General features: G+C 53.7%; 1 protein-coding gene across 6 annotated transcripts in view; it reads left to right on the forward strand.

Annotated features, from left to right (window-relative positions):
* The window catches only part of RANBP17 (RAN binding protein 17), a 166528-nt gene extending 164395 nt beyond the window's left edge, over positions 1 to 2133 (forward strand). For all 6 annotated transcript variants that reach the window (XM_075510024.1, XM_075510028.1, XM_075510026.1 and 3 more), the window contains one exon: positions 261 to 2133. In XM_075510024.1, the coding sequence (XP_075366139.1) occupies positions 261 to 357 (97 nt within the window). In that variant the 3' untranslated portion in view covers positions 358 to 2133. The remainder of the gene's footprint in view (positions 1 to 260) is intronic.
* The last annotated feature ends 9297 nt before the right edge of the window (positions 2134 to 11430 follow it).

An 11430-nucleotide genomic window follows, 5' to 3' on the forward strand; every position in this document is an offset into this window, starting at 1 on the left:
TCATTTCCCAGCTGACTTTTAAAATGTTTCACATTGTTGGTAGGCTGAGTTTATAATGCTGCCCATACATGTTTACATGCTCATTGTTATTTTATAGGACTGGTTTTTGAAGGCACCTAGTGATTTTGTTTGTGAGTTTTCCTCTGTTTTTCTTTCAATTTAAAATTTACATTATAGTTATTCTTTTTACCGATTCTTGAAATACTTCTGTCAATATCAGGTCTCCTTTAACCAAACATCTGGGTTCTCTTTTTCCCCAGGTTCACTCAGAATATGTCAGTCTTTCGAAGAGACATGGCTGAAGCTCTGCGCAGCGAAGGGGCCTCGGATCCCAGCAATTTAGATATGATGAGTTGACAATGACTTTAGAAACAGAGCACTGACTAACAAACCAACTCTGAAAGTTTCATGACCCTGTTATATTGTTAGATAGATTTTTGACCCTTGTAAAAACTATTTTTTTAAGATATCTTCTGCCTTTTTATATCTCTGGCCTAAATGCAAGGTTTTATAATAGTGAAAGCAATAGAAAATCAGCCTTAGTTTGAAGAATGTTTTCAGCTTTTCTTATCAAAATTTATTAGCCTGTTGTTTTATCTTTATGAAACGGTTTAGAAACAGTACTTAACCAAAGAACAAAATAAATATGCATTCCTTTTAAACTTGTATCAGTTAGTTAATGATTCTCAGTTCTACACATAACAGTAAATAATATCTCATCAATGAAAAACTGCAAGCTCACTCTGAGGTCATATTTGTTTGAAAATGAGATGAAAGCCAGTACAAATTTTTTATGACATCTTTTTGAAATAATAAAATTATTATTTTTCTACAAAATGTTATATATTTCTTTTCAGCACTGGTGGTTGATGAAAATGTGGACAACAAAGTAGAAGACTGAAAATGAACATTTTAGGCTCTAAGTATAGCAAGAAAATTGAGAATGTTGCACGTAATAAAATAAGAGATGACAGAGAGAGCCTTAATGAAGTACTGATTACATTTTAATTTCATAAGTACATATTTTCCAGGTCTTTGGAAATTGGAAAAAACACAGAATAAAATAACATTGTTAAAACACTGCTTAGAAAGAATAAAATCTATCCACTACTACAAAAAAGAAAGCAGATAGTTACAGAGACTTACTGCCCATATTTAAACGGCAATGAAGATGAACGCATGCATCTGAAACAGCAAATTCAGCAGATTTGTCTTCACCTCTCAGAGATTGTAGAGTTCAGTGTGTGCCAGAACAAAATACCTCCTCCAGTCCAAAGCTCACACTCACACTTGCCACTCTGGTTTTGTGGGGAACAATTAATATCGTTCTGTGGTGGGCAGGAGGTACTGTGTGGGCTGAGGAAATACACAAATTAATTGAAGCAAGATCTGACAAAAATCAGAACTATTTAAGCAATAAGCCAATTAGTTTCTAATGTAGAAAAGCTATTATGTGCAATTACAAACTATTGGTATTGGCTTTGAATTGGGTTGGGGTTTTCTTTTTTTTTCTTATGTAAATAATTGATTTCATGTGTTTTTCATGCTTACTTACGTTTGCATCTTTAGTAATATTTCAACACTGTTTAGATAAGAATTGAAATTTTTAATTGTGGCCAACAGGGAGGAAAAGTTCATACCTGTATTTCTTACAGCTTTTTTCCAGTCTTTTCTTTCCAACTGCTACTTTTCTGCACATTTTTAAATTGCAGGAACTAAATCTGAAAGGAATTCATTTTGTTTAAGCAGTTTTCTGTTTACATTTAAGCTCAGCTGGAGAAAGTATTTAATCTGCAGCCAAAAGGGTCTGATTTCCAAGAGTGCTGAGTACCTGAGAAAAGAATCAATTGAGGTTACTAAAGAGCTGCAGATTTGGGGTATTTCTACCTGCGGCCTGATGCTATGTGCCGAGGTTTGAAAACTTTGCAGAAAGTGTATGATCATTATCAACACATCAAACGTGTATGAATTAGTACATTAATTCACTTTTCATTTCAATCCTTAAAGGAAACTGGAATCTGTGCTGCTAAGTCAGATTTTCAAAGCTGCAAAACTGAACTCATGAATGCGTGCGCAGGTCTCCGTGTGAGCTGGTGTTTGGGGAAAGGTTTCTCTATGTCACCTTGCCGATGGGTGCAGAGCTTAGTGCCGAGCAGTGCCACCTCCTTTCTCTTAGTTCTGCTGCATAAACACAGCTCTGTACGTTGGCATTAAAGGCTCAGATGAAAGCTAATGGGTTCTGTGACTCCATTTTCTTTGTTGTATGGTGAAAATAAATAATGGTTGCGTACCATCAGCATGTGCTCACAAACCAGTCCGTTTACTGGTTAAATTAGCTGCTCTGCCGAGAGCTGGAGTTTGGCATATTGAAAAGGAGAGGATGTGTACCCTCATAACTCGGCACTTAGACTTTAGAGCTTGCTTTAATATACGGCTACTGACTCCCCGGAGCGCTCAAGAACATTTTCTGAAATTTCCCTTCTAACACATCCCTTGTTATAACTTAGAAGTGAGATTCTAAAGAGCATCTTATAAACTGGGCAAACTCGAGACACATATTTGAGTAGCGTTTCAACCTTGGTTAACATTTGACAACAGAAACTTATTTAGAGTAGCTGGTCGTATAAATACACTTGCTTTTAGGTTAGGAAATAGATAGCACAGCAAATAGAGAGTGTGTTTTATGACGCCAGATTCTTTGTTGAGTCTTTACTGTCAGCTTTTTAAAAGGGTGCTGTCAAAGGAGGTACAGCCCAGAATTTCCTCATGTTTACAAAGCATGTGTAATGCCTTATACTTTTTTTTAAAGACATAATTGCCTTAAGGGGGTTGGATTTTTTTTTCCTTTAAAAGAAAAGTGGAAACAATGGAATGGGAAACGTCAGAAAGGAGACGCCGCTCAGCCCCCGAATGATTTCATCTCAAAATCCCATGTGAGGCTGTCTGATGATGCAAACAACTTGGGACTGTAAAATAGGTCTGATTCTCTCCCAAATGCATTTTATATTGTTACAGTGGAAAGTACCGACTGCTGAACCTCAGGTAAGTGTCTGCCCCTCTGCAAGGGAGAGCAAACCATCCCTCAAGCAGCCTACCACAAGTCAGGCTCTGCTTGCTAGAGCAGGCAAAGGCAGCTTTCTGGGGAAAACACAAAGTTTTAGTACGTTGCCCTGCTTGCATAAGGAGACTTTGAAGAAACTCAGCCACCAGTATGTGCACACCTTACAAAAGAATTCCTTAGACTTGTTAATGTTTTATTGTAGTATGAGTTTATGATGACAGCAAACCTTTCAAACTGTAGAGGGATAACACGCTTCCTTGCCGTATTAAAAAATAATGTTAGTGTAGATTTTATGTACCATAGTTTAGACTGCTGTTAAGAGGCGCTTCTTTGACAACATTCTTTTTGAGGTTTACAGAAAGCATAATAAAATATGTAAGTTACATTTCTAGAAATGAAAGCCATAACAAGTTAGTTATAAGCGTGAGATCCAAACACTATCACGATAAATAAACGTTAATGGATACCTGCGGCATCTATCCTAATGTAATTTGCCCAACAAAAGTCATATTTAGTAGAAAAATCTGGCAGCAGCTGCTTGTTGGTATATAAAATAAGAATAAAAGAGAGAAGGAAGACACGCTGAAACACGGGCTGCTTTCCTGGGTTTACGCACAGACCTGTGATACCTTCCAGCCTTCTCCAAACTGGGGCTGGTGCTGCTGCTCAGGGAGACCAGATGTCTTTGCATCTTTCGGGGTTTGTCCCCGGCACCAGGACATTCCCTGTCCGCTTCGCTACAGCCTGATTTTATCAGCGATGGCAGAAAGAAATTAAGCCCCATCTGCCCGTCATCCTCTGTGCTCTCTTCCTTTTCAGCGGTGGTTCCTTCCCCAGCACTTCCCTTGTACCCTCCCCATCTCATGTAGTCTCAGGCGTTCACGGACCCATGCATAGATTCTGAACTAAAACAAAGTTTCAGCTTTTTTAATATAACAGTTAAGGTTACCAACCACATAAAGATGTGCTTTGAAATGTGAATTGAAACCACTAAGGCACATTCATCTGTCGGAGGCTGCAAGCCACCTTTAACTGTTTGCTCTGTGAGTAGGGTTTAACTGTTTCCACCCACTGGGATGCGGAGGACAAGGAGGTTAATCGGCGTCCGTGTTCAGCCAGTCAGCCTCCGCTCACGGAGCTGCTGCCTTGAGCTCCTCCGTGGAGGGGGACAGGGAATAGACCTTGGCTGATGGGGAAAGAACTGATGAGGGTGGACCTCAGCTCCCCCTGGCCCTCCCCTTCTGCCTGCATGGGGTGAAGCTCTCCCCAGCTGGAGCAGGAGAGGTGCAGCCCTCCCAAGGTTAAAGGAAGGGGCAGAGGGGAATGACCTTCAGACTCTGCAGCACCAGAGCTCTTGCCTCAGAAAAAGAGCAGCTGACTTAAAACTTGTGGGCTGACAAAACTGCTGCTTCGCTCTGCTGAGGACCGAGAGCTGAGAGCCCCATCCCAGCATTGCTCCCCAGGGCATGAGCTGCCTGCCCACGAAAGTGTGGCTGTGGGCATGACGCCCCAACCAGGTTGTAATGGGGTCCCTTTCCATCACCAGGACGTGGCAGAGAGGCCAATGCTTTGTCCTAGGGCCTGTCGGCCGCAGTGGCCCACGCCCACGGGGGATTCCTGTGTGCACACCCCAGCCCCTGCCTGCCCAGCGTGTCCCCCTGGGTGGGTGCTGCTGCTAGCAGCAGGGTACAGGCAGAGAGCCCGTGTGACAGCTTGCTGAGCATAAGCTGCTTTCGACCATGCCCTCCTCCTTCCCCTTCCCGTGCCAGGACGCAGAGCATCCATGTCCCTCTCCAGCCTGAACACTGGCATCACCCCACTGACCCGGCAAGGATGCTACTTCCCAGGCTACAGCTGAGGAACAACTTCTTTGTGTCCTCTGTTGTGCTGACTTCCACATGAATTGTATATAATCAGTGATGTGCTAAACGCTCAAAAATACGTTGGGTTTATGGAGCAATATCCATCTAGAAAAGGCTGTGGAGAACAGGTCTGGCCTTGCCCACTCTGAGATCTGCTGCCAAACCAGGAGCTACAGCAGAAACATCTCAGTATCTGCTGCTACTTTCTCATGCAGCGAGATATATCACCGTTCTCTGTCACCCTATGGGAAGAGACAAAACCTGAAGCAACAGGCGATGCCTGTAGGGGATGGCACGTCCCCGCAGCCACCAGTGCCTTCTGCAGCTCTGCGCTGGGCTCTGGCAGCAGCGGGCACTCACAGAAGGCTTGGGCTCGTGAGGCTTCCCAATTGCCAGGGATAGAGCCCAGTTCCCAACCTGTGAATTCCTGTGTGTTAAGTGAGGGTCTGAGGACAACAGAGGACTTTGATACATGAGAGATGACACGGCCTTTGGTGTCCTTTAAAGAAAGAGGATTTATTTGTGGCAGTGCGACAGCCAGCGAGGCAGCACGAAGACGCTGCTGAAGACCAAAGCTGCAGGTCAGACACTGGTCAAACCCCTCTTTCTCTAAGCACTGGCTTCCAGCTGTCAGGCAGTACCTCCTCGGGCAAGGGTCACTGCGGCCATTGCTGGTTCCAGGCCCCAGATGAAGGAGCCTTTGGAGAAATCTGAGCTTCTGGGCACCTGGCTATGCAGGACAGCGTGCCAGGGGGGACGCAGCCGAGGACGTATACAGCCAGAGGGGTCGGGGATGGGGTGATGTGAGAGGAGCTGGAAATGCAAAAACGGAGCTGAATGGATGCATTGGACTGGCTAATGCTCTGTGGAGCAACTCGAGGCGGTATGAGGTCCAGCGCTCAGCTGGACTAAAGCCCCAAGTGCAGCAGTTAAGCAGCGGTTGAAGCACGTGCTCAGCGGTTTCGGGTGTGATCCAACCCCTTAACTGCCTGGGCTTGCTGAAGACCCCGAGCCTCTATTTTCACAGCTTTGCCAGAGGCGAATTTACTGCTGCCACTGCCGTCTCCCGGGATGAGTAGAGTGGGCACTGCTGGGCACCGCAGCCGTGGGGACAGTGAGGGCACTTCGCGGGCACTGCCACAACCAGTTGAGTGTGCCCACAGAGCTTACACCTCTACCCCTCCAGCCACATCGTATACACAGCAGTTGCAGGCTGTATGGCTGCGGAAAGTGTGTGGGGTGGAAGGGTCCCCAGCTCTAGGGCCGTTTTTCCTCTCCAGCCAGGTGCAGCATTGCAGCCCACGTGTGAGCAGCCGCGGCGGGCGCAGGGCGGTTATTAGCAGCGCCCTGGCCTCCACGCAGCCTTGCAGTGGCTGCTCGAGCCCGACCGAGCATCCGAACAGGCCGCCTGCCCCTGGGTTTCCTGCGAGAGCATCAATCACACTGCAGCCCCCTGATCTCGGGCGGCTGCTCTAGGCAGCTCGGTAGGAACTGCGCAGTAATGCACCATCAATTAACGGCCCATTATTATAAAACGCTGCCTACTGCTTTGAAAAGGCTGGAGGAGCCCCGCAGTGGTTTCTCTTGGTCTCATGCCCAGAGACCTGTCCCTCTCACCTTAGAAACAAAATGCCTCATTTTAAAAATAATTAATGGTAAACATTAAAAAAAAAAAAGGGGTGTAATGGATCATTTGGCCCACGCTAAATTTTGACAGTAAACATTTAACTGAGGCTACTTTACAGCAGAGCGGCTGAGCTGCATGGAGGGATGGTGTGTGTGCCGGTCGGGGCTGCACATCCCCCCTGGCCCATGGGGCTGAGCCCATCCCTGGGGAGGCTCTGCGCTGTGCCAGGGCTGGCACAGGTGGCATCGGACCCTCTCAGGGTGCAGCCAGGTTTAAATCTGTGGGCTGCTCTGGGTCCCGTTGTGCCATTTGTCGTTGGCCCCAAGGTGGTGGGAGGATGATGGGGTGGGAGGGATGCTTGAGGCCACTATGGGGAATGGTCCTTCTCTGTTCAGTCCCCAGCTGCTTAGTGCTGGGTCTGGTCCTAACCGGGACCACTTGTCTCTGCTCCTGTGTACTGTGCTCATACTCAGGGAACCTCCAGGGCCACTTGGTGGGAAGGAGCTGAAGTCCTTCTGCATGCCGTTACCCACCAGCCCATGCCACCTCCCTGTCCTCACCACTCCCGGGCACTAAATAATGTCCTGGCACTGCCAACCTCCTCCCAATGGGGATTTCATTTTCTGTGGTGCTGGGACATGCTCAGGAGAGGAGACCAAACCCGTCACTCCTCTGCTTTCCAGGAACAGCTGCAGGTACTGGAGCTGCAGCCCCGTTTCTTTCCCTTTGCAGCGCAGCCCGCAGGGCCGGCTGTGGATGCGGCACGTGTTGATGCCTGTGCCAGCAGTACAGCTGGGGTCACCACTGGCAAACTCACTCCAAATGTGGATGCAGAAACGTCTGGTGCCGCAGTGGAAGAGGGGTGATGGAGCTGCTTTGCTTTAGAAAGGCAGAGGCATTTGCGGTTGGATCAGTACGTATTTTATCACGTGTTTTTATTATCTCATCCTACAGGAAGCACTTGAAAAGCTGAACAGTGGCATTAGCCGCTGCCTGGCACATGGCAGGTCCTGTGAGGATGCGGGTCCTGTGAGGACGCCCTCCCTGCAGGGCCTTCCGTGTCTAGAGCCCAAAGACATTCCCGGGGCTGAGGAGTGCATGTGCACACCATAACCAAACCCAGTGACCATGGCAGGCTGTGGCACGTCCCCCTCCATGTCCCCCCATAGCAGCCAGGCCTGGGAGCAGCTCTGGGTTTTGTGGACGGGTGAGGTGGATGCTGCCTTTCTGCCCTCAGTGACTCCCAGTGACAAACTTGGCAGGGGTCCCTTCTGCCCAGTGGTGCTGGGGAGGTGGTCGCTTCTCTTACATAGTGTTACTTACTTTTTTCCCCCTCTTAACTATGTTCCCCCATGCCTTTGCAGGTGGCTGGGTGCAGCACGCTCCGAACCCACGCTGCCGCACCAGCCCAGCCCGGGCAGCCAGGCAGAGCCAGCCCAGCCACGCTCTCGCCAGGGCCTAAGGAGCCGTGCCACAGCGTGGCAGCGGGACCGCACCGTGCTTCTTCCTGCCGGCACCGCGCGCTCGGTGCTACATCTCAGTTAATACTTGTACAATGTGCTGTCTGAGTTTTACAGGGAATGACAATGTTTCACCTCTCGCTCCACAGCAGCTTCCCCGCACGCCCCCCTGAGCTCTCCCTTCCCAGCCTCCCCCTGCCCGTGTGGCTGTGGCGGCTGCCCTGCTGGTCTTGTGGGGCTGCCTGGCTGTGCACCCCCACCCAGCCGGGCACTGTCCTGCCGGTGCTGCACCAGCTCGACATCCCTGTGCCTGGGTTAGAGGCATCCCTGCAGCTGGCTGCTTGCAGCCGGGACTCGCAGGCTGGCCTCGTGCCATGCCATGCCGTGCCATGCCACGCCATTCCATACCATGCCATGCAAAGGCTATGCCATGCCGTGCTGTGTTGTGCCGTGCCACGCCGTGCTGTGCCATGCCACACCGCGCTGTGCCGCGCCTGGGGCCTTGCTGAAGCCCCGCCGGGTGCAGGGCTATCTGCACTCAGCTGCACCGCTGTGATGGGGGGAACTGCAGGGCGCTGGGGACACGCTGCGGGTGCCCCGTGCCTGCCCGGGGGTCCCGCTGCCTCCCCCTGCCCGGTGGGGCCAGCCCTGAGCTGTCTCTGCCTCCCCGATGGCACGGAGCAGCCCGAGTCTGGGCGGCGAGTTCATCCCCACACCACGGTCGCTCCAGCAGGCACCCGCGCGGCCCCGGGCACTGCCGGGGGTCGCAGCACTGTGCCGTGCTGGGGGGACCGGGGACCGGGGACCCGGCTCCGGCCCGGGCCGCGCTGTGGGGGCCGCAGCTCCGCGCGCTCCGCGCCGGGCGGCCCGGGGGTCCCGAGGGGGCGGGAGCGGAGCCCGGCAGCGCGGCCCGGGCCGGCCCCGACGAAACGCGGCACTTGGCAAAGCGGAGGCGGGTTCGGGGTCCGGAGCGGTGCCGCGGGGTGCGCGGGGCTGCGCGCCCCCAGCCCGCGGAGGGGCGAGGGAGACGAGGCGGCTGCGGGAGAGCTGCATTTAAGGATACCATACGTCCTGGGTTATTAATTATAAAACATAATTAAAGTAAAACTGCAGAACGTCAACATATTAAATTTAAAAGCTAATATTAAAATAGAGTTAATATTTAATAAGGTAGCCGAGCGTTACAAAGCTGTACGCTGATACTCTACATTTAACTGTGTAAAACCAGGAGAGTTTTCCCAAAGAAAAATGTATTGTTTAGCTGATTATCAAAGACTCTGTGATATATTATCCATTTCACAAAAATAATATAGATATCTTTTTAAATATAGTAATAAAAACATACTAGCGCCTTTTAAATACACTATTACTTACCACCCCTTTTCATATTGTACTATCACAGACACTTTGGAATTGGTTTAAAAGCACATCATTCATTATTCAAAGCTCATCTTTGCATATTATTCCAGCTCAAGTCTGCCAGGCTCCCTGTGAAATCGTTCACAAAATTGATAACAGCAGACACACATGCAATAAAAAGATAGCCTTGGGCAGCCCGAGTTCCCATTATGCAGATCAAGCCGCAATTTTCTCTAACAAAGCCTGCCCTGATTCAGGACTGGGTGTCACTTTATTTATTTATTTATCCTCCCCCGGTTGCCTTTTTTTTTCCCCTTTCCTTTTCTCCCCTCCTTTTCTCTCTCTCTCTCCCCTCCCCCGCCCCGCCGCCTCCCCGCCCTCCCCGCCGGGCCGGCCGGAGCGGGGCCCCGAGGGCTGGGCGCCCGCGGCCGTTCCCGGTGGCGCTGGGCGGCCCCGCCCGGCCCCGCACCATCTTGCCGGGATCGTGTCAATCCGATTAGCTCCGCTCCGGGGGAGCGGCGGCTGATGACGGCTCCGCTCGCACCCGCCGCACCGAGCGGGGACAATGCGATTACGCTGCCCGGGGCCGGGGGCGGCACCGGGGGGGTCCCCCCGGGGGGTGCGGGTGTTTAATAGCCGTGTTAATGGCCGCCGGGCGGGGCGGGGCGGGTGTCCCTCCATGCGGTGAGCCGGGGAAGCCCCCCCGACGGCCGCCGGCAGGGACGCGCCTCCGTCGGGGCCGGCGCTCCCCGCGCCGCGCCGGGAAACTTCAGCCGGCAGCTCCGCGGCGGCCGTCGGGGCCAGCGCCCGGCCGGACCCCGCGCCCCAGCGGGAAAGGCACCCCCGGCCCCCACACAGCTTCTGCCGCGGGGCCGAGGCGGCGGGCGCGGCGGGGCAAGAGCCGGCGCGGAGCGGGGCCGCGGCCCGCAGCTGCCGCCCGCCGCCCTCCGCCGCCGGGCGGGCTCCGTGCGGCAGCGCCGGTGGCTCGGCGGGTCGGTCCGCGTTCGCTGCCGCTGCCGCTGCCGTCGGAACGATTCGGCGCGCTGCGGTAATTGAATCCTAAGGTTTAAAAACTAATCAAGTCCCTCCTGTCACCGCTCCGGCATCCCGGGATCGCCCTGCCAGGTGCTGATCAAATGCCATTACATTCTATTAACAGGGAAATTCTATTCCCTGTTTTCATTTCCCCTTATAAGAGGGAAACTAAGTAAATGCGGCTGAACGTTATTTAATTTTTAACGCCTTTAGTCCAATTTGGACGTTAGGGAGCGTCTGCAAACTCGCTCGGCGGCCGCGCCAGGCTCCCGCTGCCTGGGCGCAAATCGAGCCCAAACGGAATCCCGCCCGGCGGGGCCCCGGGCGCCGCCGCTCCGCGCTGCCGTCGGGGCGGGCGCCCGGCCTCGCCGTTCAAGCGTGGCTTGCTGCCCCGCCCGGGGCCGGGCAGCCGCGGGGTGCCGGGACCGAGCCCGGCCGCGCGGGGCCGCCTCGGGTGGGGACGGCGCAGCGGCCGTCGCGGGCCGCGGCGCCGGCGGGCCGGCGGCAGGTCAGGGGCCGGGAGGCGTTGGGCGGCTGCGCCGGCCCCGCGGGGCGCGGGGAGGGCGCGGGACGGCGCCCCCGACGTGCCGGGCGGCCCGGCCCCGCGGCCCGTTCCGCCGCCCCGGCCCCGACGGCGCCCCCGCCGCCCCGCCCCCGCCCGCCGCCGCGCGGCCCCATTGTTCGTGCGCCCCAGTGATGTCACCGCGGCGGCGGCGGCGGCGGGCCCCCGCGCCCGGGCGCGAGGCCGGTGCCGAGCGGCGGGAGCCAATGGGAGCGCAGAGGCTGGGCGGCGGCGGCCAATGGCGGCGGCGGGGGCGCACGCGGCGCGGGGCGCGCGGCGGCCCCGAGGAGATGACGGGGCGGCTGCCGGGGCGGCGCGCGCTCGGCAAAGTTTCCGCGCGGCGCACGCCGGGGCCGGCCGGGCCCGCGGAGCGCGGCGGAGCGGCGGCGCCTTTATAGCGGGCGCGGAGGGGTGCGCGGCGGCGGCGGCGGCGGCGGTGGAGGAGGAGGAGGAGGAGGAGGAGG

Source organism: Mycteria americana, chromosome 8 (genome assembly GCF_035582795.1).
Source record: "Mycteria americana isolate JAX WOST 10 ecotype Jacksonville Zoo and Gardens chromosome 8, USCA_MyAme_1.0, whole genome shotgun sequence".
In the NCBI taxonomy this organism is placed as follows: Eukaryota; Metazoa; Chordata; class Aves; order Ciconiiformes; family Ciconiidae; genus Mycteria; species Mycteria americana.